General features: G+C 66.0%; 3 protein-coding genes across 6 annotated transcripts; 1 reads left to right on the top strand and 2 right to left on the bottom strand.

Moving 5' to 3' along the window:
* Window positions 1–4758: 4758 nt before the first annotated feature.
* On the top strand, window positions 4759–10599 carry PERM1 (PPARGC1 and ESRR induced regulator, muscle 1). Its single transcript, XM_064371941.1, has 4 exons — window positions 4759–5432; window positions 6203–9403; window positions 10146–10271; window positions 10484–10599. The coding sequence occupies exons 2-4, from the start codon at window positions 6286–6288 to the stop codon at window positions 10597–10599; spliced, it is 3360 nt and encodes a 1119-aa protein (XP_064228011.1). The 5' UTR covers window positions 4759–5432; window positions 6203–6285.
* A 1693-nt stretch (window positions 10600–12292) lies between these two features.
* PLEKHN1 (pleckstrin homology domain containing N1) lies at window positions 12293–20607 on the bottom strand. Of its 4 annotated transcripts, none has more exons than XM_064371930.1 (16): window positions 20525–20607; window positions 20340–20439; window positions 17395–17541; window positions 17215–17295; window positions 17054–17126; window positions 16809–16936; window positions 16607–16738; window positions 16424–16504; window positions 15690–15765; window positions 15426–15562; window positions 13840–13989; window positions 13531–13665; window positions 13275–13412; window positions 12828–13046; window positions 12502–12550; window positions 12293–12426 (listed from the first exon to the last, which is right to left on the bottom strand). In XM_064371930.1, the coding sequence occupies exons 1-16, from the start codon at window positions 20605–20607 to the stop codon at window positions 12293–12295; spliced, it is 1863 nt and encodes a 620-aa protein (XP_064228000.1). The 4 variants fall into 4 exon arrangements, with proteins under 4 accessions (XP_064228000.1, XP_012323301.2, XP_012323300.2 ...); XM_012467878.3 differs by having other exon boundaries at window positions 16607–16702; XM_012467877.2 differs by having other exon boundaries at window positions 16809–17126.
* A 1246-nt stretch (window positions 20608–21853) lies between these two features.
* On the bottom strand, window positions 21854–25891 carry KLHL17 (kelch like family member 17). The gene is made up of 12 exons (XM_064371983.1): window positions 25779–25891; window positions 25089–25348; window positions 24882–25003; window positions 24563–24784; window positions 24145–24261; window positions 23704–23917; window positions 23380–23524; window positions 23130–23297; window positions 22686–22774; window positions 22514–22587; window positions 22201–22382; window positions 21854–22082 (listed from the first exon to the last, which is right to left on the bottom strand). Exons 1-12 carry the CDS (start codon window positions 25889–25891, stop codon window positions 21854–21856), a joined length of 1935 nt encoding a protein of 644 aa, XP_064228053.1.
* Window positions 25892–26939: the final 1048 nt, after the last annotated feature.

Below are 26939 nucleotides of genomic sequence, written 5' to 3'. Positions count from 1 at the left end.
ACCTAATCCGACCATGTGAATGACACAGCTGGGAGGACTGGGCTAGACCAGGGAGGTCTCGGGAAGCACAGCCTGAGGGGCCAGGCCGGGCGGGCACCATGGGCCCCCAGGCTTCCCCTGCCCCCCGCCGGCCTCCGGGAGCCAGCCTCTGCCCACACCCGGCAGGGACGCCTGCCAGAACCTGCTTCCTGGGGCCCCAGCTGTGGGCTGCCCCCTCTCACCCGGGGTCCTTCCTGCCCCCCGCCCTCCAGACATTTCCTGCCCCTCCCCGCGTCAGGTGGAGGCCGGGTGCAGCTGGGCTGTGGGCGGGTCCCACGTCCCGGCGATTTTTATCTCGCCTTTGTCTTCCTGATGAGTGACAGATGAAGGTCACCTTCTCGATGGAGGAGTGTGGCGGACGGTCACCGGTCACTTGCATTTCACCTCCCGCTGCCTCCCTGATGAGGACGAAGGGTCAGTAAATGTTTGCTGAACTCCTTCGCCTCTGTGGGGTCTGAGCTTGTCATCGAGGATCTGGGCAGCACAACAGACCGCGGGTTTTCAAAATCCGGAGAACAAATGAGTCCTGTGGTGAGACGGTCAGGCCGGGCCGTTACCTCCAAGCGCGGAAATGAGGGATGGGGGTGGGGCTGGGGCTGCCTGGAGCCCTGGCTTGTGAGAGGTGAGGCTGAAGCTCCCCCCCAGGCCCCTGTGCTCACCTGGGTCTCAGCCCCCCCCCCCAGGCCCCTGTGCTCACCTGGGTCTCAGCCCCTCCCAGGCCCCTGTGCTCACCTGGGTCTCAGCCCCTCCCAGGCCCCTGTGCTCACCTGGGTCCCAGCCCCCCTAGGCCCCTGTGCTCACCTGGGTCTCAGCACCCCCCAGGCCCCTGTGCTCACCTGGGTCTCAGCCCCTCCCAGGCCCCTGTGCTCACCTGGGTCTCAGCCCCTCCCAGGCCCCTGTGCTCACCTGGGTCTCAGCCCCCCGCCAGGTGCTCACCTGAGTCTCAGCCCCCCAGGCCCCTGTGCTCACCTGGGTCCCAGCCCCCCTAGGCCCCTGTGCTCACCTGGGTCCCAGCCACCTCTCCTCTGGCTCCCCTGGCTCCAGGACTGTCTCGTCACCCAGGCCTGGCTGCTGCCCCACTGTGCCCTGGAGCCCCAGGGCTATACCCACCTAGGATGCAGCCAGGGCAAGGGCCCTGAGGCCCGGGGTGGCAGCCTCCCCAATGGCCCACGGGCCCCTCATGGCATTCACACCTCAGTGTCCTGAGAGTGGCCTGTGGGGTCCGTAGGATCCTGCTGAGGTGATGGGCTCAGAGTGAGACCCTCTCTCAGAAAAAAAAAAAATCAGTTGACAGTGAATGTGAAGGCTTATTTTTCTGGACTCTCAATTATATTCTGTTAATCAATATATGTCTGTCCTTGTTCTATCGTCGATCGCAGTCTTCCTGGTCACTGCGGCTTCGTAGAAGGTTTCTGTTGTTGCCGTTTAGTTGGGTTTTGTTTTGTTTTGTTGAGACAGAGTCTCTGTCACCCAGGCTGAAGTGCAGGGGTATTATCTTGGCGCACTGCAACCTCCAGCTCCTGGGTCAGCCTCCCGGGCAGCTGGGAACTGCAGGTGCCCGCCACCACGCCCAGCTCATTTTTGTATTTTTAGTGGAGAAGGGGTTTTGCCATGTTGGCCAGGCTCAGGCATTTCTTTTATTTTCTTTTTTTTTCTTTTGAGACTGAGTCTCACTCTATCTCCCAGGCCTGAGTGCGGTGGCATGATCTCGGCTCACTGCAACCTCTGCCTCCCGGGTTCAAGTGATTCTCGTGCCTCAGCTCCCAAGTGGCTGGGATTACAGGCAGCCACCATCATGCCCAGCTAATTTTTGTATTTTCAGTAGAGATAGTTTGGCCGTGTTGGCCAGGCTGGTCTTGAACTCTTGACCTCAAGTGATCCACCCGCCTCAGCCTCCCGAAGTGCTGGGATTACAGGTATGAGCCGCCACCCCGGCCCAGTCGCAGGCATTTCTTTATAACAATGTGAGAACAGGTTTTCAGCCTGTGAGTTCAGGACGGGGCACGTGGAGAGGGAGGCCGTGGGGAGAAGAAGGTGGCGGCGTCCGGGCTGTTGGGCTCATTCTGACCTGGACAGAGCATCGGCTTTTCCTGTTGCTTTATTTTCATTTGATTCTTGAGACGGAGTCTCGCTCTGTCGCCCAGGCTGGACTGCAGGAACGTGATGGTGCAATTGTTAAGGACGATTCTTTTCTCCATGGAATTGTTTCGGCACCTGTGTTGAAAATCAGTTGACCGTAGGCCGGGCCCGGTGGCTCACGCCTGTAATCCCGGCACTTTGGGAGGCTGAGGCGGGCGGATCACCTGAGGTCAGCAGTTAGAGACCAGCCTGGCCACCATGGTGAGACCCCGTCTCTACTAAAAATATAAAAATTAGCCAGGCACGGTGGCAGGCACCTGTAATCCCAGCTACTCGGAGGCTGAGGCGGGAGAACCACTGGAACCCGGGAGGCGGAGGTCACAGTGAGCCGAGATCGCACCACTGCACTCCAGCCTGGGCGACAGCGTGAGACTCCGTCTCAGAAAAATAGATAGATAAATAAATACTTAAAGTGTGTTACGTGTTCATTATACTTCAATAAAGCTACAAAAAATGAAAAGGAGGCCGGGCGTGCTGATGGCGCCTGTGGACCCAGCTACTGGGAAGGCTGGGGCTGCGGGATCGCTTGAGCCTGGGAGGTCGAGGCTGCAGTGAGCTGGGATCGCGCCATTGCACTCTACTCTGGGCGACAGAGTGAAACCCCGTCAAAAACAAAAAAGGAAGGAAGGAAAGAGAGACGGAAAGAAAGAGAAAGAAAGAGAAATAAGAAAGCTAAAGAAAGTAATCGGCGCCCTGACTGTCTCAGGACAAGGGCTTTCACCTGGGCTACGTGGCTTCAGGAGAGGGAGCCCAGCAACCCCAAGGAAGGAGGGGGCAGGACCTGGGGCCCCCTGACCAGGGCGGGAGTCACGGAGCCCGTCCGCTGCTCGGTGGTGTCCCGGTGCCCTCCGGTGGCCGCTAGGAGCACAGCAGGCCGGGTCCCCCACCCCCCAGGCCCGGGTGCTGGTCTCTGCCCCCACCGTAGAGCTGGGTTATTCTTCCTCCCTGGACTGAGGGGTGCGGCTGCCTGAAGTGGGGGGACCCTGCCCATTCCTCATCCGACAGCCGCCTTCCCCCTGCGGCTCCCACCAGGAAGGTTCCTGACGGGGCTGGGAGTGAAGCCGAAGCCTCCGGCCAGCCCCGGGGACAGCGTGTCCTGAAAAGGCCTCACGTGGGACCTCTCCGTCCTCGACCTCCCGCCGCAGGCCCCTGGCCGCAGCCTGGCCGTTGGCCTCCCTGCCTCTCCTGTCCCAAGCCCCAAAGCCTTCGCATCTGGTGACGGTCACGTGGGGCCCGGATGCCCCCTGCATGGCCAGCCAGGATGTGGTGCTGGGTCAGCTAGGCGTCCACATGAAGACAGAGAGGAGTCCCGTGCCCCCACGTCCGTCCACAAATGTCCATGCCAAGCGTGTGCAGATCCGGGCGTGAAAGGTGACATAATGAAGTTTTTTTTTTTGAGATGGAGTCTTTCTCTGTCGCCCAGGCTGGAGCGCAATGGCATGATCTCTGCCCACCACAACCTCTGCCTCCTCGGTTCAAGCCATTCTCCTGCCTCAGACTCCAAAGTGTCTGGGATTATAGCCACACGCCACCAGGCCCGGCTATTTTTTTTTGTATTTTTAGTAGAGACGGGGTTTCACCGTGTTGGTTAAGCTGGTCTTGAACTCCTAACCTCATAACCTGCCCACCTCAGCCTCCCAAAATGCTGGGATTACAGGCGTAAACCACCATGCCCAGCCACAGTGAAGTTTTTTTAAAACGTGAAGGAGTATCAAGCCAGGTGTGGGGGCTCACACCTGTAGTCCCAGCATTTTGAGAGGCCAAGGCGGGTGAATTACCTGAGGTCAGGAGTTTGAGACCAGCCTGGGACACATGGTGAAAACCCATCTCTACTAAAAACACGAAATTGGCTGGGCGTGGCGACGCACGCCTGTAACCCCAGCTACGCAGGAGGCTGAGGTAGAAGAATCGCTCGAACCCAGGAGGCGGAGGTTGCGGTGAGCAGAGGTTTCACCATTGCACTCCAGCCTGGGCGACAGAGTGAAATTCCATCTCAGACAAACAAAGGCACCGTTCAGAGGGTGGAACGTGCAGGCAGAGAGCTTGTCCAGAACATGCAACTCTGGGAGCCGCGGGGCAGCGATTTCTGAAGTGGACCCCATGCGTCCTACAACGCGAGAGGGTCGTCAAAAGGAACGGTCCAGGATAGCCGTGGCTGCGCCACGTGTGAGAGCCGCAAACTGGACATGACCCACGTCGCCACCCATGGGAAACTCGGGCAGCCACGTGGCACGTTCACGTGGGACAGCCTCGCCCGCAGCCACCCACGGCCCTCGTGGCAGCTGTCTCCAGAGCGCAGGCTCGGCCGAGGACAGCACCGCAGAAAGGTATGCAGGGTGTGAAGGCTCACGACAGGCTGGCCCTGGGGGCGGAAGCCTCGTCCTGGGGGCTCCTGCCGGCTGCTTCCTGAACAGCATCGCGTGGGACCAGGCCCCCACCACCACCCCTCACAGCACAGGCCCCAGCACCCTGGGCTCTCAGGAGCTTCCGGGTCCAAGGTCCCCTCCTCAGAGAGGTCTCTGGCCCCTCCGGCCACCCCCCTTCTTCCTTCTTTCTCAGGACGTGTTGCCGTCGGAGCTCAGCTCATCTGCCTGCTTGATCGGATGTTTATTGTGGCTCCCTCGCGCGGTCCTCCTGTCCCCGGCTCGGAACCTGCCTGGGGGTGGGCACCGTGAACCCCAAGGTCAGGACAGCCTGGTGGGTGCAGCTGAGCAGCGCCCGGGATGAAGGCACCGGCCCTGACGCGCCCTGGCTGTGTGGCCGTGCAGGTCACTCGCCCTCACATGAGCCCTGAGGTCAGGACACAGAGGCCGTCTCAGAGCAGGTCACGAACATTCCGGGGCGGCAGGGAGGGCAGGTCTGAGGTTTCACTGCGGCGGCGGAAGCACAGCGCGGCCTTCAGCTTGGGAAGTACCCTGCGGTGCAGCCCATGTCCGACCCACTGCAGCGAGCACCACGCCAGGAAGCTGTCCTCACAGCCGTAGCTGGAGGGCCCTCAAATGCCATCTATTTGTGGCCTGGACCCTGAGGGCTGGCACGCGTCACATGTAACCACAGGGACACGGTATTTTTGGCACAGGGGGTGGAGCCTCTTCAGCCAACCTAGTGCCATGCTGCCAGGGACGGGCTGCTCGGACACCCTGCTCGGCCGCCGGGACCCAGGTAGGACACGACCCGCTGCTTGCTCCTGACCCGAGGGTCCCAATGGCAACAACCCCCAGAGACTTTTCAAGGGACCAGAGAGGAGGTCAAAGGTCAGTGGGCAGAAAGCCGCCGTTCCCTGGCCTCAAGGCACCTCCATCTCAGGACTGTCCCCGTGAGTGACCTCCCACCCCCTGGGTCCAGAGGGGCTGACCTGAGGCCGAGGGGAGCCCCCTCTCAGGGTACACCTGACAGCCAGCTAGGGTCTCCCTGCTTCTCTGAGATGGGGCAAAGGCAGGCACCCCGGGTAGCTGGGCAGGCCTGGGTCGTGGTGAAGACCTTGAGGGCGGCCCAAGGTGGCCGCTGGCTGCTAAGAAACCATCTCACCCTGCACCTCCTGCCCAGGCTCTCCCTGCTGGCCTGGGACAGCACCACTTGGTGAGCTCGGAGGAAGCCCGTCCCAGCCAAGGCGATGGGAAGGTCATCCCCAAGGGCTGCGCACCTGCTGGGCCCTGTAAACCAGCTGTGGCATGCTGGTCAGGCCAGGGCTGCCCCCCACAACCCGAGGTCACTGGTGCCATTGGTGGACCTCGAAAGGGGCTTTGCTGTGTAAAGACAGAGCTGGCAGAGGGTGGAGGAGGTGAGGCTGCTGAGAAGCCGTGATGGGACACAGCATTCGGACCTGAGGACTGCTGGTGTTATAGGGTGCTTCACTGACAGGTCACTCCGACTTGAGAAATGTAGCGACCTGTCTTTCAAAGCCCGTCTGAGCGCGCTGGGAAATAGGGCCACGGGAGCTGCGGACCTCCTAGCTTGGAGGAAATGGTCGCCACTAGGTTTGAAGGAGGCACGGCCCCTCTACATGCTGTTCTCTTCCTTCCAGGGCACGGATAGAGCCCCGAGGCGGTGGGAGCCCCCAGGTCTCGTGGGGCAGGGGCGGCAGGTGCAGGGTGGTGCTGACCCCACATGGAAAATTTCCAGTACAGCGTCCACCTGAGTGACCAGGACTGGGCCGAGTTCTCAGCCACCACCGACGAGTGTGGCCTCCTGCAGGCCGGCCTGGCCTCTGGGGACGAGCTCTTGTCCAGTGACATTGAGCAAGGGGACAGCAGCAGCAGCCCCCCCAGGGCCCCGCCTCTCCCGAGTGGGCAGCCAGAGGTGGGGGGGCAGGGCCGTGAGGAGGAGGAGGACGTGGCCCCGCAGTCCCCGGTCAGCAGGTCTCGGTGTGAGCCTGTCTTGGCCCTGGGGACCAGTCACCAGACACCCAGCACGTCCGCACGGGCAGAAGCTCCGCTGTCCCTCGGCCCCGGCACCAGCCCTCCCGGCCGGCGCTCACCCTGCCCCGGTCCGGCGTCTTCGGCAGATCAGATGCAGAGACTTCTACAGGGGTCTGCCCCACGGCCCCCGGCGGAGCCCCCTCGGAGTCCCGAGGCCCCTGCCCACTGCGCTGCCTCCCAGAGGCCCCCCAGTAGCCCTGGAGCCTCGCCACGGAGCCCCGGCCGAAAGAAGAGGCGAGCGGTGGGTGCTAAGGGGGGTGGGCAGGCAGGAGCCCCTGCTGCTGCCCGGACGGGCCCCCCACTGCTCCCTGCGGCCAGTCCTGAGATGGCAAAGATGACAGCCAGAGCCGGGCAGGAGAAGCCGGGGCCAGGCCCTGTAGGCGCTCCCGAGCCTGGCCCCGGGCCCCCTGTGCAGGATGCCACACTAGGGCCAGGTTTGGGTCTGTCCACACCTGTCCCCGTGACTGAGCAAGGTACAGACCAAATCAGAGCCGCCCCCAGCGCCAGGCTGCACACGGTGTCCAGACCCATCCAGGAAGCCCACCCAGATGTCTCAGGGTCTGAGTCAGACATGACTGTGTCTACACCCGCCTCCAGGCCTCAACCTGGCATGACCGTGTCTACACCCGCCTCCAAGCCTCAGTGTGACATCGCTGTGTCTACACCCGCCTCCAAACTTCAACCCGACATGGCTGTGTCTACACTCGCCTCCAAGCCTCAACCTGACATGACTGTGTCTACACCCGCCTCCAAACTTCAACCCGACATGACCGTGTCTACACCCACCTCCAAGCCTCAGTGTGACATCGCTGTGTCTACACCTGCCTCCAAACTTCAACCCGACATGGCTGTGTCTACACTCGCCTCCAAGCCTCAGTGTGACATCGCTGTGTCTACACCTGCCTCCAAACTTCAACCCGACATGACCGTGTCTACACCCGCCTCCAAGCCTCAGTGTGACATCGCTGTGTCTACACCTGCCTCCAAACTTCAACCCGACATGGCTGTGTCTACACTCGCCTCCAAGCCTCAACCTGACATGACTGTGTCTACACCCGCCTCCAAACTTCAACCCGACATGACCGTGTCTACACCCACCTCCAAGCCTCAGTGTGACATCGCTGTGTCTACACCCGCCTCCAAACTTGAACCCGACATGGCTGTGTCTACACCCACCTCCAAGCCTCAACCTGACATGACTGTGTCTACACCCGCCTCCAAACTTCAACCCGACATGACTGTGTCTACACCCGCCTCCAAGCCTCAACCTGACATGACCGTGTCTACACCCACCTCCAAGCCTCAGTGTGACATCGCTGTGTCTACACCCACCTCCAAACTTCAACCCGACATGACCGTGTCTACACCCACCTCCAAGCCTCAGTGTGACATCGCTGTGTCTACACCCGCCTCCAAGCCTCAACCTGACATCGCTGTGTCTACACCCGCCTCCAAGCTTCAACCCTACATGACCGTGTCTACACCCGCCTCCAAACTTCAACCCGACATGGCTGTGTCTACACCCACCTCCAAGCCTCAGTGTGACATCGCTGTGTCTACACCCGCCTCCAAGCCTCAACCTGACATCGCTGTGTCTACACCCGCCTCCAAGCTTCAACCCGACATGACCGTGTCTACACCCGCCTCCAAGCTTCAACCCGACATGACTGTGTCTACACCGGCCTCCAAGCCTCAACCTGACATCGCTGTGTCTACACCTGCCTCCAAGCCTCAACCTGACATGGCTTTGTGTACACCTGCCTCTGAGCCTCAACCTGACACAGACATGACTGTGTCTACACCCACCTCCACTTCTCAACCAGACACGGACACGGCTCTGTCCACACCAGCCTCCACACCTTGCCTGGATGTGGCCTTGGCTACAGCAGGCCGAGCGGTGAAGCTAGAGGTGGCTTCACCTCCACCTGTCTCAGGGGCTGTGCCAAAGATGGCCGAGTCAGCCGGGCTTCTGTCTACACCTAGTTCTGGAGCTGACGCCACTGGCCCCGCCTGGTCTCCCACCCGAAGAGCTGGGCCTGACGTGGTGGACACGGAGGTTGCGGGGTCTGAGCCCTCAGCAGGGGCCCACGGACACCGCTCTGGGGAGCCCGCACGGGGTGTCACCCAAGTCCCCAAGAAGAAGAAAGTGCGATTCTCCATGGCTGTGCCAACCCCCAAGGAGCCAGGCTCAGGAGAGGCCTCAGGCCCGGCCCCGCCCGCCACAGCCTGGCCCTCAGCCCCCCGGACAGCGACTGGGGGTCACGGGAGGCCCGGAGTCTGGGATGCTGTGGTCGTCGGGCCCCAGCCCCACCAGCCTCGGATCCTCAAGCACCTGCCTCGCCCGCCCCCTTCTGCCGTGACGAGGGCCGGGCCCGGGAGCCGCTTCGCCGTGACCCTCCCAGAGGCCTACGAGTTCTTCTTCTGTGACCCCATCGAGGAGGACGAAGATGCCGAGGCGGCAGCGGCCAGCCAGGGCCCGGCAGACGTCCAGTGGCCGGACACGTGCGAGTTCTTCTTCCGAGACTGTGGACCCCAGAGGTCGAGGCAGCGGGGGGCCCCAGCGCCACCCCCGAGAGCTGGTCCCGTGCCGGCCCCCCCACCTGGAGACCCCGTGCCCATCTCCATCCCTGAGGCCTATGAACACTTCTTTGGAGAGGACGGGCTTGGGGGTGTCCCGGGTGCAGGTGCTGCCCCACACTGGCTGCAGGCCCTGGAGCCTCCCAGCTCGGCCTCCCGGGGGGCAGGGCCCGGGACCCCCTCCAAGCCAGCCACAGTAGAGCGGCTCCACCTGGCTCTCAGGCGGGCAGGTACGTGCCCTCGGATCCCACAGCCCATCCAGGTCCCAGACACACACTGTCCAGGGAGCTCGGCCACGGGGCCACTGGGGGGCGGGCAGGCAGGGCCTGGGTCATCCCAGGACACAGTCCAGACGGGGCGGCCGTGGCCAGGCACCCGGGCCGTTCAGGGGTTTGGCTCCGCACTGGCCGTTGGCCTGTTCAGCCCACGGGATGACAGCGCCTCCCCCGGCCTCTGGCAGAGCTCCCGCCCGCCCAGGCCTGGCTGCCTTCAGGGTGAGGCGTCCGCCAGGTAGCATCACACATCTCATCTCTGGGAGGTGCTTTACACACCAGAAAATGGGGGCCCACAGGCAGTTCCCCCAAACTGGCCCAGCTCAACCACGTGACAAAGTCTCAGGCAGAGGAAGCGGGGGAGCTGTGACTCAGACAGACGCGTCGGGGCAGGTGGTTCTTGGGAAGACGTGTCCAGGCAGTTGTGTCCAGGACAAACGGATCTTGGGACAGACGTGTCCCAGGATGGATGTGTCTGGGGCAGGCGTGTGCGGGGCAGGCGGTTCCTGGGGCAGACAGTTCTCGGGGCAGGTGGCTCTCAGGGCAGGCGGTTCCTGGGGCAGACAGTTCTCGGGGCAGGCGTGTGTGGGGCAGGCTGTTCTCGGGGCAGGCGTGTGTGGGGCAGGCTGTTCTCGGGGCGGGCGTGTGCGGGCCAGTCTCTGAGTGCGGCAGTGGGGCTGAAGATGAGCTTTTTTCCTAGGGGAGCTCCGGGGGCCTGTCCCATCATTCGTCTTCAGCCAGAATGACATGTGCCTGGTGTTTGTAGCCTTTGCCACCTGGGCTGTGAGGACGTCAGATCTGCACACCCCGGACGCCTGGAAAACAGGTTCGGGTGCCGGGGGGCAGAGGGAACTGCGCCTACAAGTCAGACCCGGGGCACCGGCAGGACGAGGGGTGTGTGGGGGACCCGGGGCTCTCCCCTGACCTGCTCCTCCCCGGCCGCACCGGCCTTGCCTGTCCTTCGAGTGCTGGGTGTTTCGGGCAGACGGTGCTGACGGCCACGGCTGGCCCTCAGGAGACCCTGTGCTTCCCTTGCAGTTTTGCTGGCCAACATTGGCACCGTCTCTGCCATCCGATACTTCCGCCGGCAGGTGGGGCGAGGGCGCCGCAGCCCCAGCCGCAGCCCCAGCCCCAGCTCCAGCCCCAGCTCCTAGGAGCCAGGCCCGGGCCAGGGAGACGCGGGACGAGGAGCCGACCCCGAGTGCCTGGGACAGGTGCCGCCCTCGCCCGGGCCCCCTGACCCGTTTTCTGCGGGGCCCAGGAGCGGGGGTGTGTCCCGGTGCTGCTCCCTCGGACTCACCTGCGGGTCCAGCCAGTGAGCACGACTGCTCCCCACACTGTGGAGGGAGATGCCAGTCTGGGTGGGTGGAGGCCAGGCAGGTGGCTGGGTAGCAGGGCGGCCAGATTCACAGACGAAAACACAGGGCATCCGGTTAAATTTGAATTTCGGACGTGCAATACTGCAGAGGCCATGTTACTGAGAAGTGACTTGTTTACCTGGAAACCGCACATGACGGGACAGGAGCTCTGGGCAGAGGAAGGGGTGAGGACCCTGCCCTCCTCACGGGTGGGCTTGGCGGCAAGGGCTCCGAGGCCCACCGCCCCTGATCCCAGAGGGACTGTGGCCAAGGCCTCTCGGGGCTCTGGCCTGACACAGTGAAGGCAGCCCAGCGGCCCCTGCCGGGGGCGGGGGTCTGTAGCAGAGCCCCGAGGGCCCTTGGTGCAGGTGCTGAGGGAGAATTTGGTGGCGTCAGATGGAGGACTGGGCTCCGAGCTTGTCCCGGGGGCTCAGAGGAGTCAGAGACGCAGTGGGAAGGCAGGTGAGGGGCCCGAGGTGGCAGAGGTGGGGCACTGTGGAGCAGCTGGGGGCCACAGCTGAGAGGGGTCAGAGACGCGGTGGGAAGGCAGGTGAGGGGCCCGAGGTGGCAGAGGTGGGGCGCTGTGGAGCAGCTGGGGGCCACAGCTGAGAGGGGTCAGAGACGCGGTGGGAAGGCAGGTGAGGGGCCCGAGGTGGCAGAGGCGGGGCGCTGTGGAGCAGCTGGGGGCCACAGCTGAGAGGGGTCAGAGACGCGGTGGGAAGGCAGGTGAGGGGCCCGAGGTGGCAGAGGCGGGGCGCTGTGGAGCAGCTGGGGGCCACAGCTGAGAGGGGTCAGAGACGCGGTGGGAAGGCAGGTGAGGGGCCCGAGGTGGCAGCAGCAGGGGGCTGCCTGGCTGGGTGCCAGGTGGGGGACCCCTGAGGCAGTGTGAGAGGGTCCCCAAGACTGTGGGAGACCCCAGCTGCTGAGCAGAGAACACGCAGACGCGGCACCAATAAAATATTTTTTTCTTTTTTTTTCTCTCTCTTTCTCTTCTTTCTTTTTTTTTTCTTTCTCGTCTGGTGGTGTCAGCCTCGCCCAGGCCACAAGGCCCCACCTGCCCTCCTCCTTGGGACACCCTGGCTTGTGCCCTTCACACTTGCTGACCTGTGACCCTCTTGCCCTCTGACCTCACATACTCTGACCCTGCTGACCTTGCTCTGTCCTCCGACCTTCACGCCCATGCCACCCTCCCACTCCCAGTAACGCCCCCACGAGTCTCCTCCCCCACTCCTGGCTGGCTGAGCTGAGGGCCGACCCTGTGGATGGCCGGGGCCTCCCTGACCTGTGACCCGGCCTCTCCAGCCACGGTGTCCTTGGGGCCCCTTCCTCACCCCAGCTGCTGGCGCTGAGGAGCGGGAGCCCAGGGCCCCAGACACTCCCCCCACCGCACTGAGTTCAGACCCTGACTTGGACTTTGAAGTGGCTTTGAGGGGTGGGTGCCATGGAGGCCCTGCAAGGGTGGTCCCGAGAACCCGCCCTGCCAGGGCCATCAGATCCACTGCACAAGCCCGCCACTGGCCTCAGGCCCTCCCAGCCGGGCGCACTTCTGGTGGGAGGAAGCCGAAGTCTCATCCCAGGGGTGGCCGCAGCCTGGGCCCTCGCTCCTCCTGGGGGGCTGGCCATCTAGGGGGAGGCAGAGATGCATCAGCCTACGGGACGCCACAGGCACCCACCCCAGGAGGCAGGACCGTCACTCACCTGTCAGAGGCAGATGCGGTTCGGGCGAACCTTCCCTGGCAGAAGAGACCTGGAAACCCCAAATCCCAAGTCTGAGGGGGGCACAGCCCCAGGCAAGCAGCTTGGAGGCGGCCTGTCCACGTGCAGTGCCGGGCCCTGCATCGCCCACATGCCCCTGCTCTCCCTGCCCGGCCCCGTCTGCCCGCCTCCCTGCTGGCTGCGCTGGTCTCCAGCTGCCCCTGCCCTCCTGTTTCCCTCCCTGCTCCCTCAGAGTCCCAGAAGGCCCCACACCAGCCCCCCAGCACCCCCAGAGCCCAGGGCACACCGGCATGGGGCCTGCTACTCACGAGCTGAGGGGCGTCTGGGGGCTGCGGCCCCACGCCCTTGCCTGAACCTCGGTGTCTCTGAGAGGCTCTGGACTGCAAGGCTCCCTTCTTGGAGAACGAGTGGGGGCCAGTGGGGCCGGGGGAGCTGGAGCCAGGGTCAGAGACACGCACAGATGCGGGCGACGAGGGGAGCGGGCTCAAGGGCACAGGTCCAGGCGAGCTCTGCATGGCGCTGAGGAACTGCCGGGAGGGCCTGGGCTGGGACCTCGGTGGCACCCGGGGACCCCAGCAACGAAACTCAACCTCCCAGCACAGTCTGAACAGACCTCAGGCTACGGGCAGCCCCGGACCCCAGGGCGAGATTCACGGGCTAGACCTCCTTATACCCTGAACCTTGGGGTGCGGGCACCTCCCGACCTCAGGCGGCCGGCACATCCCGCCCTTTCTTCGGCTCAGCAGGGGACTGACCTCCTCCAGGCCCTGGACATCTGTGATTCTGCGGTGGGAGGTGGCCGGCGGGGTGTAGGGGTCGGCGTAGAGGGGCGAGTGTGGTGTTTCTGTGTGGCCAGGGGCCTCTGGGCCGCCCTCCAGGCTCAGCCTGTTCAGCTGCAGGGCAGAGGTGGGAGAGGCGGGATCCTCAGCTGGAAGCAGCCTAACCCTCCCCTTCTCTGAGGTGAGGAGCGGCGGGAGCCAGGCCAGAGCCGGGTGTGTGTGCCGGGCCCACCTGGGTCAGGTCCAGGTGCAGCGGGGTGGCGGGGCCGCGGCCCTCTGCCCGGGCCTTGCTCCTGGGCGACCGGCTGCTGCGCCTCGGCTCTGTCCTCCGTTGGCAGATGCTGGTGGGGTCAGAGTTGGCCTGGTCCTGTGGGGACCACAGACCTTCCAGAAAGAGCCTCTGGGGCCCTCTCCCTTGCAATTCCCTGAGGCTGCCAGGGGCTCCCTCCAGTCTGAGTCCGCTGAGGAACCAGGGTCCTCAACACACGCTTACCCAACGGCCTTCTGCCCCACTTCCGTCTGCCACCCCCCAGGGACTCACGGGTGTGTGCAGGGAGGGACAGGCCATGGTGGGTGGCACTGAGGTCTCAGGCAGGGAGTGGCTGGTGCGGGTGGAGGGGGGCGCCAGGCACTCCAAGTCCCAGCTGGTCCGTCCACCTGAGGAGAGTGAGCCTCGGCCGCTGCCCATCGCCTGGGTGAGCAGTGAGTGGGGGTGAGTGAGGACTGGACCCCTCCCCACCTGCCCCCTGCCTGGACCCACCCCCTCCCCACCTGCCCCCTCCCCACCTGCCCCCTGCCTGGACCCAGCCCCTCCCCACCTGCCCCCTGCCTGGACCCACCCCCTCCCCACCTGCCCCCTGCCTGAACCCCTCCCCACCCACCCCCTCCCCACCTGCCCCCTGCCTGGACCCACCCCCTCCCCACCTGCCCCCTGCCTGGACCCAGCCCCTCCCCACCTGCCCCCTGCCTGGACCCAGCCCCTCCCCACCTGCCCCCTGCCTGGACCCAGCCCCTCCCCCACCTGCCCCCTGCCTGGGCCCAGCCCCTCCCCACCTGCCCCCTGCCTGGACCCACCCCCTCCCCACCTGCCCCCTCCCCACCTGCCCCTGCCTGGACCCAGCCCCTCCCCACCTGCCCCCTGCCTGGACCCACCCCCTCCCCACCTGCCCCCTGCCTGGACCCACCCCCTCCCCACCTGCCCCCTCCCCACCTGCCCCCTGCCTGGACCCACCCCCTCCCCACCTGCCCCCTGCCTGGACCCAGCCCCTCCCCACCTATCCCCTGCCTGGACCCACCCCCTCCCCACCTGCCCCCTGCCTGAACCCCTCCCCACCCACCCCCTCCCCACCTGCCCCCTGCCTGGGCCCAGCCCCTCCCCACCTGCCCCCTGCCTGGACCCAGCCCCTCCCCACCTGCCCCCTGCCTGGACCCAGCCCCTCCCCACCTGCCCCCTGCCTGGACCCAGCCCCTCCCCCACCTGCCCCCTGCCTGGACCCACCCCCTCCCCACCTATCCCCTGCCTGGACCCAGCCCCTCCCCACCTGCCCCCTGCCTGGACCCACCCCCTCCCCACCTATCCCCTGCCTGGACCCACCCCCTCCCCACCTATCTCCTGCCTGGACCCACCCCCTCCCCACCTGCCCCCTGCCTGGACCCAGCCCCTCCCCCAACTGCCCCCTCCTGGACCCAGCCCCTCCCCACCTGCCCCCTGCCTGGACCCAGCCCCTCCCCCAACTGCCCCCTCCTGGACCCAGCCCCTCCCCACCTGCCCCCTGCCTGGACCCACCCTGCTGCCCCCCTTTTTTTGTGGAGTCTCATTCTGTCACCAGGCTGGAGTGCAATGACACAATCTTCACTCACTGCAATCTTCGCCTCCCGGGTTCAAGTGATTCTCCTGCCTCAGCTTGCCAAGTAGCTGGGACTACAGGCATGTGCCACCACGCCTGGCTAATTTTTTGCATTTTTAGTAGAGACGGGGGTTTCAGGCTGGTCTCGAACTCCTGACCTCGAATGATCCGCCCACCTCAGCCTCCCAAAGCACTGGGATTACAGGCATGAGCCACTGCGCGTGGCCTGCTGCCCCATTTTTACCACTGCCCAGGACCTGGGTGGCTGCTGACCTCTCACCTGCATTCCTAGGAAGCTCTCGGTGCCAGGCAGCTGCCGGGCCCCCTCCCTGTGGGTGACGGCGCGGAGGCAGAGCAGCCAGTGGCTGTAGTCCTCGTAGCTGGAGCACAGCACTCGGATGGTGTTGATGAGGGGACCTGGCACACAGACGCTGTGAGGGGCTGGCAGGGTGGGGTGCACCCCTCGGCGCCCCCACTGGAGAGCTGGGGCATCCAGCAGGCTCCCACCCCCACGCTGGCCTGGCTGGCAGGAGGCAGGGCCCACCTTCGATCAGGAAGGAGCGGATCTGCTTCTCCTCCTCCTCCAGGTTGATGTGGACGGCGCGGAGCGGGAGCTCCCCCTGTGGGGGCAGAGCGAGGGCCGGGCCTTTGTGGGGCAGCCCCTGGGCCCCCGCCTGGTCTCATCCCACCCTCTTGCCCACCAGAGCTTGGCTGGGCCCTTGGAGAGCCGGGCACTGAGGCCACCACCCTGAGGGAGGCCAGTGGGTCCCATCTGTCCTGGGGCTGCCTCCAACCCTCAAGGGGCCTTTGCCAGGTGGGACTTACACACGAAGCCACAGGACTGGGCTCCTAGGGTCCCTGCCCTGGAGCAGTTGGGGCGGGGGAACCACAGGGAGGCCCCGTGCATTTGTTCCTCGGTGACCTTCCCGTGCGTGCATCCCATGCTCCCACCCCGGAGGGCGCGCACGCACACGTGAACACACAGCCCTCACACACCAGGGTGCACACCAGGCCATCCCAGGAGTGGCTATCACTGCCATGCTGCCCGACCCAGGGTGACGGTCGGCTGGGGCTGAGAACCTCAGGACGGCCTGGGGTGCAGGGCAGGGGCTCCACGTCACGGCGGAGACCAGACTGACCAGGACAGCGGACGGGGTGTGCAGGGCCCCACGCTCTGTCTCAACAGGCCCCGAAACACAGGTTCCTCCTGCATGGCCGCCCCCTCCCACCCCACACAGGTGCCTCCCTGGGGCGGGTCCACAGCGGGGAGGGGCCCACCTTGAAGCCAAGCCCGTCCGGCTCCTCAGAGAAAATGGCCAGGGACGTCGGGTACAGGACCAACAGCCGGTCCCATTGCTCCTGAGTCGGGGATCAAACAAGGGGGAGCTGAGCTGCTGGGCACCCCGGGCCGGCCCCCACCCTGCCCCCTCCTGTCCCCCTACAGCCCCACCTCCCACCCACCTGTGCGGGCAGGTGCTGCAGCTTGACCCTCGAGGCACAGATGGCGCTGCCGCCGGGTTCGTGCCCCGACGCTGTCCGCAGCTGGGTGAGGCGGCGCTGGAGAGTCCAGGGTAGCTCCTCTCCGGGGGGCCCCTGTGAGGAGGAAGTCAGAGCAGGCTGCGAGGATCAGGGCGGGGAGGGCCGTGGGGTCCCTGGCACCGACCTGTGGGGGTGCCGAGTGGCAGCGCCGCAGCCCCCCGACGAGGGCCATCTGCTTCTCCAGGTGGTAGAGCCAGCAGTCCAGCTCGGCCCGGCCGGGGCAGAGCACCAGGAGGGGTGCGGGCAGCGGGCCTACGGGCGGGGCAGAGAGGGCACAGGTTTGCACACACACTCGGCAGCAGGCAGGCGGGCTCCTCTCCAAGGCCTGGTCAGGGGTGCGTCTGGGGGCCCGGTCAGCATCCCACACACCTGTGATCTGGAAGGCGTGCTCTCGGGACCCCTTGAGCGCACAGACGCTCAGCTCCGTCAGTGGTAACAGCCCCTGCCGGGCACAGGATGGGAGGGCCTTCAGGGGTCCAGGGAGAGATGGACGGCCATGCGCCCCCACCCCTCGCTGCCCACCGCCTCACCTGAAATGTGAGTCCTTCACAGCCGTGGGCCTGGAAGTAGAGGTGGGCGGGGAACAGCTCCAGGTAGCAGTCGCTGACGTCCTGCACGGGGAGCGGGGCGGTCAGTGGAGGGTCTGGGGAGCAGGCCCCAGGCTGGTGGGGATGCTGGACGCTGAGCGTGCCCCGCCCACCTGGCCACACCTGGCTGTGCTGGAACCGCAGCTGGACCTTGGCATAGTGCACCACCTTTCCCAGGTTCCTCACGGGCACCCTCCGCCGCCCCTTCTTGAACACACTCAGGAATGGCTGCTCTGCGTTTTCTCGCTGGTTCTCCAGGTCCGGGATGTCCTAGGAGGAGCAGAACTCAGGGGAGGGGCCTGGCCTGGGCTCCCGGGACCCTCATCAATGTCCACACAGCTACACGACAACAGGCAGGGTCTGCCTGTGCACAGCCAAACAACACCTATGCAAAGAACACAGCCCCACGTGCACAGAGCCCTGCACGCTCACAGCCTCCCCACAGGAAGAGTCACAGCAGAATTTACACACACACACATGCATACATATATGCATATGCCCACACACGCGTATGTGCGCACACACAATACGTACACACACACGCACACACACAGACATGCATCACACGTGCACACCCACGTGCACACACGAATGCACACATGGACACACGTGCATACATAGTGTACATCCATGCACACACAAATGCACACACGTGTGCACACACACAGGCACACACACACGTGTGCACACGTACATTCACATACACGCATACGACACACACACAGACGCGCCTCCCCACACAGAGCTGCCTGGTGTAGTGGTAGACGTAAGACGGTGAGATTTGGACTCAGTGGATTAAACCCTATTTTCGTTCTTCCCTAAGACGAGTAACATGGCTTTGGTTATCCAACCTCTGAAGACTCGTTAAAAGAATCTGGGGGTGTCTGGGGGAAGTAGCACCTAAAACTCTCTCGCGTCTGCAGTATTGGCTGGCAAACGTTTAGCGCCTGGTTTTACAAACACACACACCAAGGACCTGATTAATAACGTTTGCCAATTTTCTCAGTGTAAATGTTCCCACTGCCACCCACTTCCAGCCCCAGCCCGAGAAAGATGTGGAGATTTCTGGAGTCCGTCTCCTGGGTGTGTGCTGGCCGCTCTCCAAGCTTCGCTCGGGTGACAGGCGGGTCCTGGCAGTGTCCGAAGGGTCTCCTCACATCAGGCCCAAGCTCTTCGGGACCACTCGGCCCCAACCCCTCCTTACCCACACTGCAGCTCTGCTCAGACATCACCTGTTCTAAGAGGCCCTTTTCTGACAGTCCTAAAATCCCAGCCTTCCCGATCCTCTGCACCTGGCCCCTGTATTTTTCTCCTTAGCGCCGACCCCACCCCACTTGCTGTATCTTCTATTTATTCGTCTCATCATCTGTCTCTGCTGTGGGAATAAGAGCACCAGGAGAACAGGGGTTTTTGTCTATCTCGTTCACTGCTGCGTCCCCAGAGCCTAAGATGGGGCCTGGGATGTGCCGTGGGCATCAATGCTGAGAGGGGCGGGGGAATCTATCTCCACCCACATTTAGCCAGTCCCAGCACACACCGTCCTCTACAGATGGAGGCTGGGATCACCAGGTTAGGGATCGGAAAGGGCATGGGCATGAACCTGGGGCTGGAGAGCTTTGTGACGCATCCACAGGCTCAGGGGCAAGTGGGTAGGTGCCCTGCTCCCTCTAGGAGCTGCCAAGGGCTACCTGCAGGGCTGCTGCGCCCTGGCCAAGCTTAGCTGCCCCCAAGCAGGCCCAGGAATGTGAACAGACAGATGCGTGGCTTCCCTGGCCTCCTGCCTCTGGGTGCGGCCTCCTGTACCCACACCCAGCATGGGAACTGATGCCGGGTTGGCACCCATGAAAAATAGGCCACAAACCAGGAAGGGCCACACAGCTGGTCCTGCAGCCCAGCTCAGCCTTGGGGCCCTGGGGAGGACGTGGCCTGGAGCGGTGGCAGGGCCGGTTCACGGCACAGGTGCAGAGCCCAGGCACAGGCCGGAGGTGCAGAGCCAGGCGCAGGCTGGAGGTGAACGGCTCTAGGACCGACCCAGAACTCCTCCCCCAGCCCCATCTTCTAAGGTTCAGCAGGTTGCCCCTTCCCCGGCAACCATGTCCTGGCAAGGGAGGACCACCAGGGTCACCACACCTCATAGGACCCCACCAGGGTCACACTGCACATCCTGGGCCTGGACAGAGGGAGTGTGGCACCTCAGATGCAGCCAGAGACCCCCACCCCGACCCAGCCCGGCTCTGCTCCCTGCCCACGCCTCTGAGGTAGCATGTTTCCGAAGCCTACCCCTGTCTGCTGGGTGCCCTGAAACTCTGGGGGTCAGGAGAGGCTGTGGCACAAGCTTCCTGCCTGGTGGGCCATGTTGGCAAGGGATCTGCACAGCTGCACCAGCTGCTGGACCCAGGTACCCAGGTGCAGGGCAGAGGTCCTTCCCCAGACGCCCCTGAGGCCCACACGTAGCAGAGCCCAGCCATCCAGGCTGCCGGAGGGGGCTGCAGTGGGGATTCCGGTCTGCCCTGAAGCCCAGGTTCCTCCTCCTGTTCCCTCAACCCAGCACCGGCCACATCTCAAAGGGGCTGGATGTCTCTACGCCGTGAAGACGCCACCCTGGGCCTGGCAGGTTGGGCGCGGGGGCGTTTACGCTCCTTCCGTGGCGAGGTGGCCGCGCGTGGGCCTGGGAGATGCCTCCTCGCTGCGAGGCCTTGGCAGGCTGGGAGGAGGCCGGCCAGCAGCAACTTCCTGCGAGACGCCCGTGGGGAAACTGAGGCCGGCGTAGGTGACCGGAGGGCTCACTGCTCCTGAGGCCCCTTACTCTCCAGGGACGCTACCGGCACGACCCCAGCCCCGCCGCAGCGGCCGAGATGGGCTTGCTGGTCCCCGGCCGGTCTGGGGGGCCCCGCCCAGCTCGCGCTGACTGACTCAGTCCCGCGTCTCGGTTTCGCTCTCCGCTCAGACTTTCGGCCGGATGAGCTCCCGGGGCGGGGCTGCTCCTCACCTGCGGGGGTCTGACTCCCCCGGGTGGAGGGAGGCGCGGCGCACACGCGCGGGCAGAGCCGTTCCCGCCCGCAGCTCACCGTGCCCGGGATGTAGTGGAAGAGCTTGTCGGCGGCGGCGTCCCCGCTCCCAGCGGCCTCGGGTCCCAGCAGAACGGCCGGCTTCCGCGCACTGTCCTCTCTGGGGACGAGGGAAGGGCTCACCGGCTGGGCCCGGAGCAGGTGGAGGAGCCCCGCGCCCAGGTGGCCGTGCCCGCGCCCCTCACCTGTTTCCCTTCAGCGAGGGCTTCCTGGAGAAGGAGGCCCGGAGCCTCCTGGGGGCCTGCGGGACGCAGTGGCTGTTCCCCATGGCCGACTCGCAGGTCGGCAGGTCTGGGTCCCCGTCCACAGCCTTCTGCCGCTCCCTCGGGCAGGCGGGGCTGTGGGACGTCCCGCCCGGCACCGAGGGCTGGGCCGGGGTGGAGCCTTTCTGGAAGGGGCCCTGCCGTACCTGAGCCGTCCGGGTCTCTGCCCTGGGCCCTCCGCACTGAGAGGCCAGCCTTGGGGAGAGCACCCCTCTGGCCCAGACGAGGCCTCCACGGTGCAGGGAGCACCCACTTGCCTGTGCTCGGCTTGGTGAACCCTGGCTGCCCCCACCAACCGTGTGGGCACACACCCCGTTTCCATCTACACTCGGGCCGGCCTGAGTCACCGGTGACTGCAGGGAAGGCTGAGGCAGGAGTTCCAGCAAGGGGAACGGCAGCCAGAGCCACCCAGCCTCTCCTCCTCATCACAGGCCTAAGCGAGGATCCCCAAGGTTTAAGGGGCCCCAGAAGACCACATGCCCCCTAGGCGGCCAGGACAGTCGGGGTACACGGGGGCACTGCCGTCCTGCCCGGCCCCACCCCCAGACCTCGGCCTCGGGACCCAGCCCCGGCAAACCCCACTCACAGCTGGGGACTGGCCACAAGGACTCCACGGCCCCAAGCCCCCTCCTCCCACGCACAGCTCTGCCTTGCAGCCCTCAGAGGCCCACGCAGCAACTCAGGCCCCACCCCACACCCCACGACAGGACCCAAGTTGTGCAGATGCCCCACAAGCCAGAGAGATGCTCAGCCTCAGGCCTGAGGAGCCCAAGAAATGTGTTTATTGTTCAAGTTGGCTTGTATTGCTGTGTAGGGTCCGTGTGCACGTGTGCGCCCACCACAAGATCCAGGGAAGATGGCACACGGCAGACGGGACCCTGCTCTCCATCCTTCCCAGGACCCCCGTGTGCAAAAGTTGAGCTGGGTCTGCAGCTGCTTGGAAGGCCCAGGACCTCGCGCCCCCCGGCCTGCAGGGTCTGAGCAGGCGGTGGCCCTGGGGCAACGAGGCCCCCACCCCGTCATTCCCTGCTGCCCCCAGGCAGGGAGCAGGTGGACACGGAGGGGGACTAGACGCTAAGGGTGTAAAGGAGCGGCCGCAGCACTGCTCGGCCCTCAGTAAATAGATAAACAACCAAGCACAGACGAAAAGGAACGGACGGGTGGTGCGAACGGACGGCGCGGGACGTCCCGGTGGGGGCCGTGGCCCCCTTAAGGCAAGTGGGAGGCCGCGGGCCTCTGGCGGTGGTCGGGTCAGAGGCTGGTGGACGACACGGACAGCGTGGGCGAGGACGGCGGCGGGAAGTTGAGCAGCTCCAGCACCGCCACCCCCACGCTGCTGCGCCGGGTGAACATGCAGGCGGCGGCCACCCACTTGTTGGTCCTCGGGTTGTACTTCTCGATGGAGTTGAGGCTGGAGCTGCCATCGTTACCCCCGACCGCGTACAGCCATCCATCCATGGCCACCAGGTCGTGCGTGCTCCTGGGGGGCAGGCGGGGTGAGACCCGGGAGGCGGAGGCGGGGAGGGAAGGGACGGGGAGGGGCCGCGCCGTGAGAAGGGGCGGGGCGGGACGTGCGCGCTGAGGACGCCCGCCCGGACCTGCGGATGTTCATCGGCGCCACGCTCTCCCAGGCGCCGGCCTTGGGGCTGTATCTCTCCACCGAGTTGAGGCAGCTGGTGCCGTCGTTGCCGCCTGCCACGTACAGGGCGCCCTCCAGCACCGCCACGCCCGCCGAGCTGCGCCGGCTCAGCATGGACGCCACGGGCGACCACACGTTCACCTGGGGGGGAGGGCGCGGGCTGGAGGCAGACCCGCCACGGGCATCCCTCCCCTGCTGCGGCCCCTCCTCCAAGGGTGGGTGTCGGGGATGGGTGGGATGTGAGGGGACACCGGGAGGGGTGCGCTATGCACCTGGGGCTCGTACTTCTCCACGGTGGCCAGGTGTGAGGAGCTGTCGTAGCCGCCCACGGCGTAAAGGCTCCCATCTGCAGGAAGCCAACACACCCATGGCACTCCTGCTGCGAGTGGGGTCTCCGGGGCGGAGGAAGATGGGGATGCCCCCAAGGCAGACCCCGTCACCCACCGAGCGTGGCCACACGCACATAGCGCCTCCGGGTGCTCATGGCAGCAACGGATGTCCACGCTCCCGTCAGGGGGTCGTAGCGTTCGGCACTGTGGGCACCACGACCCGCCGCAGCTCAGCAGAGACGGACGGCGCCCCGGCCCCAGGACCTGCCCTCCCCAGCGCGGGAGGCAAAGTACTCCCGGACAGGCAAGGCCCGGGTGGACAGAGGCCCCGAGCTGCCTGGACAACCCTGGTGTGCACCCGCCCGGGCCCAGCCTCTGGACTGGGGGTGAGGACCCTACAGAGGAAAGGGCACTGGCCCAGCAAAGCCAGGAGCTCAAGCCCAGTGTGACCGTGGCCTGGGGTGAAGAGACCGCACGCACCCCTTTAGCGGCCACCGTCAGACGCAACCTCGCCTCCTGCAGTCGGACCCTGTAAAGCCACTGGGTCCCCAACTACTACCTGTTCAGGCAGGAGGCCCCGTCATAGCCACCGGCCGAGTACAGGAGCCCGTGCAGGGCGGCCACGCCCAGGCAGCTTCGCCTCGTGCCCATGGACACCTCCGGCTGCCACGTGTTAGTCACGGGGTCATAGGACTCCACGGTAGCCAGGTCTGAGGTCCCATCGTAGCTAGCAGAACAGACCCACGCAGGTCAAGACCGGCCTAGCAGGCACGCGCCAGACCCGACCCAGGTCCCGCCTCCAGGCCTACCCGCCCACAGCATACAGCCGGTTCCCCACGGCAGCCACGCCCACCCGGGCCCTGCGCGTGGACATGGAGGCCACCACGTGCCAGCGGTCGGTGCGCGTGTCGTAGGCCTCACAGTCTCCGTGGATGGCAAACAGGCTCCCACCGCCTGGAGAGGACAGGTGGAAATGGGACTTGTAAGAGGACCCACTGCTGGGCCACACCCCGGGCTCCTGCGGAGGCCCCTGGATGGAGGAGCAGCTCAGGACCTGACCGGCACACATGGAGTAGGCTCGTGCTGGTAAGGGCGGAAGGCGCAAGGCAGGAGGGAAGGGAGTGGGGCCGTACCCACGGCGAAGAGCACTGGGCCGGCCCCCTCGCAGCGCCGGGGCCGCGTGCGGCTTGTGCCCAGGACGCCCCTCTGCTCCGGCAGCAGGTGGAACTTGAGAGCCTCGATGAGGAGGTCCTTGCAGTCGGGATGGTGCCTCACCAGGCTCTCGGCATCCACGTGGCCCAGCAGGAAGTCACGGCTCAGCAGAGGCAGTCGCACACACTTCATGAGCTGGGGCGCGGGGATTACCAAGGTTGGGCGGGACCCTTGGGCACACTTGGCCCCAGGGTTGAGACCCCCCCAGACGCCCGTACCACCTGTGACGAATTCTTCCTCAGACAGGTGCGGGCACCACCCCCATGGAGTCCCTGCACTCGGGGAAGATCAGGGCGCACCGGATCCTCAGCCACCTGTGCGCCTTCACAGACGCTGTGGGAGCCCCCGGGGCTGGGCCTCACCCGTGGGACATGCTGCCTGCGGGCGTCCACGTCGTGTTTCACCCAGCTCAGGACGGCGCGGTAGACGTCCTCCTCTGAAGGCACGTTCAGGCTGTCGCTAGACACCAGTTCCAGCACCTGGAGGTGAGGGTCCCCAGGCCTGAGATCTGGGGAGGGTCCTGTGGGCCCAGGGAGCCCTGAAGATGCCTAGGAGGGAGGGTCGGGGGTGGGGACTGAGTGCTCACACTGGGAGGGGCCGAGCAGAGTCAGGAGCCACGGAAGTGGTTCCTGGGGGGCCTCTACCCAGATAGGACTTGGGCGCGTACGGCAGGCACTGAGGGTGGCAGGCAGGGCTGCGTCACGGACAAAATGGGGTCAGCAGTCAAAGGCAAAGACTTGGGTGGGGTCAGGTTGAGAGCGAGGGCTGGGCCGCTGTTACCTGTTTCAGGGGCAGCAGCATGAACTCCTCGGTCTTGGCCACGTCCACGAAGTGCTGCAGCACGTACCTGTGGGCCGCCTTGAGCAGGTCGCTGCAGGAGTGCGCGTCGGCAAAGCCGCGGATGCCCAGGCAGTTGGAGGGGTCCAGCTGACTCAGCAGGAACTTGCAGCACGCGTCCCGGACACCGTTCAGCTGCAGCAGGCTGGCGGCTGGGAGCAGCGTCTGCGCGGCAGGGAGAGGCGGGTGAGGCACGGGGCGGGGGGGGGGGCGGAAGGATCGGGTGCGAGGCCCCCGCGGAGCCCGCACGAGGCAGCCTCACCTGCACGTTGCCCTCGCCCACCACGATCTCAGCCGTGTACGCAAACTGCACCAGCTGGTCCAAGGCCTGAGGGTCGATGTCATGCAGCGTCACGTGGGTCTGGCGGCTCTCGCTCATCTCATCTGTGGGGACAGAGTGTCAGGGGGGCCGACCCGAGGGGCCCACGGAGCGCACAGCGCCGTGCAGGCCGCGCAGGACGGTACTTGCTTGTGAACATGGCGTGGAAGTACGGGCTGCAGGAGGCCAGCACCACTTTGTGCGCGCGGATCTCCTTGGCGGCCACGTGCAGGACGATGTCGCACAGGAGACCGCGCTGGCGCATGCGGCTCATGGCCACGAAGGCGTCGTGGTAGTGGCGCTTGGAGTTGTGGGCCACGCTGTGGCCCTCGCGGCTCAGCAGCTGCACGGCTCCCTCCATGGGGGCTGCGGGCCGCGCCTGCCTGGGCCGGGCGCGCTCCGCCTCGGGGCTGCGGGGGGCGGGTGGTTGGGTCAGGCTTTGCCCCCCCGGAGCCTCTGGACCGGACCCGGGCAGCGAGCGGGGACCCTGCCCCAGGTGCGGCGGGGGCGCCGGCAGCCCTCGCCCGACCGCCGCCCAGGACCGCGCGCGCCGCGTCCCGGCCTGCGCTCCGCCCCGCTCCCCGGCGGGCGCCGCTACGAGCTCGGCTCCTTCGCATCCCAGGCCGCCCTCTCGGGCCCGCAGCGGGAGCCGCGTCCTCGGTGCGCGGGGCGCACGGGTAGCGGGTGGAGCCGCCGCTCCAGGGGGACCCCGCTCAGCACCCGAGTCCCGACCTCCCTGGGCCCTCGGGCGCGGCCCCCGCCCCTTCTGCGGGCGGACGCGAGGGCCGGGGCCGGGCAGGTCCCGCGCCCGCCCCCCGCGCCCTCCCCTCGCGCACTCACGCCGGCGGCTGCGGCGGTGGCGGCGGCGGCGGCGGCGCCTCGGGCCCGGGCCCCGGGCTGCCGTGCTCCGGGCTCTGCGTTCTGCCGGCCGGGCGCTCGCTGCGGGGCTGCATTCGGCCGCCGGACCCGCCGCGGATTCGCGGAGGACGCGCAGGCGGAGAGACGCGGGGACGGCCGGAGGACTGCTCGGCGGTGGCGGCCCGCTAAGCGTCGCTCACTGCCGCGGCTCCCGCCCGCAGCCGCTGTTTCTCGGCGCCGCCCGCCCCGCCTCGCGAGAGGCTTAGGGTACTCGACGTTAGACGCCAGTCCTTCGAGCGCCGCGCCTCCGGTCTGCTCCTCCTGTGAAAAGCCCCCCCAGGGCCCGCCCTCCCACTAGAAGCCCCCGCCCCAGGCCCCGCCCTCCTCCTAGAAGCCCCCCCAGGCCCCGCCCTCCTCCTCGGAGAAGCCCCCCCAAGGCCCCGCCCTCCTCTTCCTACGAGAAGCCCCAGGCCCCGCCCTCCTCTTCCTACGAGAAGCCCCAGGCCCCGCCCTCCTCCTCCGAGAAGCCCCCAGGCCTCGCCATCCTCCTCCTCCTCTGGAAGCCCCTCTACCCCAACCCCCTAACTTGCCCTCCTCCCGGGAGCCCCGGGGTCCCGCGTGCAGAGCCTAGGCCCAGGCTGGAGTCCAGGGAGTCCAGGCCACTCCGCCCACGTCCGCCTCGCCCGCCCCTGCAGCGCTAGGGCTGGGGGAGCCGCGCCTGCACCCGTGCACCCCTGTCGCGGGGTCTGGCTGCCTGGGCCCGCGGGTTTCAGGCTCGCAGCAGGGAAGGAGGCAGCAGCCTCGCCACCGCCTTCGTCTCGTGTGGCGTCCCAGGGCAGGGCCGCTCTGCGGCTGTCGGCGCCCAACGGGCCCCGGACGGGAGCGCCCCGCGTGGTGAACACAGCGCTGGCCGGGTCCGACGGGTCCAGCGAGGCCAGCCTGAGCATCGGGCCGCTGCCTCGTGTCGAGCCGGCGGCATCAGTGCAACCTCCGCCGCCTCTCGTGTTTCCTACTGGACTTATTGTTGATTTGTGGTAGCTCTTTACATAGGGGCCCCGCCGTCGCAGCCTGACATCCTCGCAGGCGCGCGCCCTCGGAGCCCCAGCTGGGCTGCGGGCGCGGCGGGGGTCCCGGCCTCTCTTC

This window comes from Aotus nancymaae, unplaced genomic scaffold, assembly GCF_030222135.1.
Source record: "Aotus nancymaae isolate 86718 unplaced genomic scaffold, 86718_ANA_hifiasm-v0.15.2.pri h1tg000250l, whole genome shotgun sequence".
NCBI classification, from domain to species: Eukaryota; Metazoa; Chordata; class Mammalia; order Primates; family Aotidae; genus Aotus; species Aotus nancymaae.
Note: the sequence above shows the minus strand (reverse complement) of the source record. Positions and strands in the feature narration are given on the sequence as shown.

What these genes read in the sequence shown, in the direction of transcription:
- PLEKHN1 (XM_012467877.2), bottom strand. Translation starts at nt 20,607, where the DNA reads ATGGGGAACAGCCACTGCGTCCCGCAGGCCCCCAGGAGGCTCCGGGCC. An exon ending in GTGAAGGACTCACATTTCAG is followed by an intron (nt 17,127 to 17,214) that starts GTGAGGCGGTGG and finishes TGTGCCCGGCAG; the next exon opens with GGGCTGTTACCACTGACGGA. An exon ending in CCGCTCCTTCCTGATCGAAG is followed by an intron (nt 15,563 to 15,689) that starts GTGGGCCCTGCC and finishes TCTGTGTGCCAG; the next exon opens with GTCCCCTCATCAACACCATC.
- PERM1 (XM_064371941.1), top strand. Translation starts at nt 6,286, where the DNA reads ATGGAAAATTTCCAGTACAGCGTCCACCTGAGTGACCAGGACTGGGCC. An exon ending in CCTGGCTCTCAGGCGGGCAG is followed by an intron (nt 9,404 to 10,145) that starts GTACGTGCCCTC and finishes CTTTTTTCCTAG; the next exon opens with GGGAGCTCCGGGGGCCTGTC. An exon ending in CCCGGACGCCTGGAAAACAG is followed by an intron (nt 10,272 to 10,483) that starts GTTCGGGTGCCG and finishes CTTCCCTTGCAG; the next exon opens with TTTTGCTGGCCAACATTGGC.
- KLHL17 (XM_064371983.1), bottom strand. Translation starts at nt 25,891, where the DNA reads ATGCAGCCCCGCAGCGAGCGCCCGGCCGGCAGAACGCAGAGCCCGGAG. An exon ending in TGCTGCTGCCCCTGAAACAG is followed by an intron (nt 24,262 to 24,562) that starts GTAACAGCGGCC and finishes CCTCACCTCCAG; the next exon opens with GTGCTGGAACTGGTGTCTAG. An exon ending in CCCAGTGCTCTTCGCCGTGG is followed by an intron (nt 23,525 to 23,703) that starts GTACGGCCCCAC and finishes TGTCCTCTCCAG; the next exon opens with GCGGTGGGAGCCTGTTTGCC.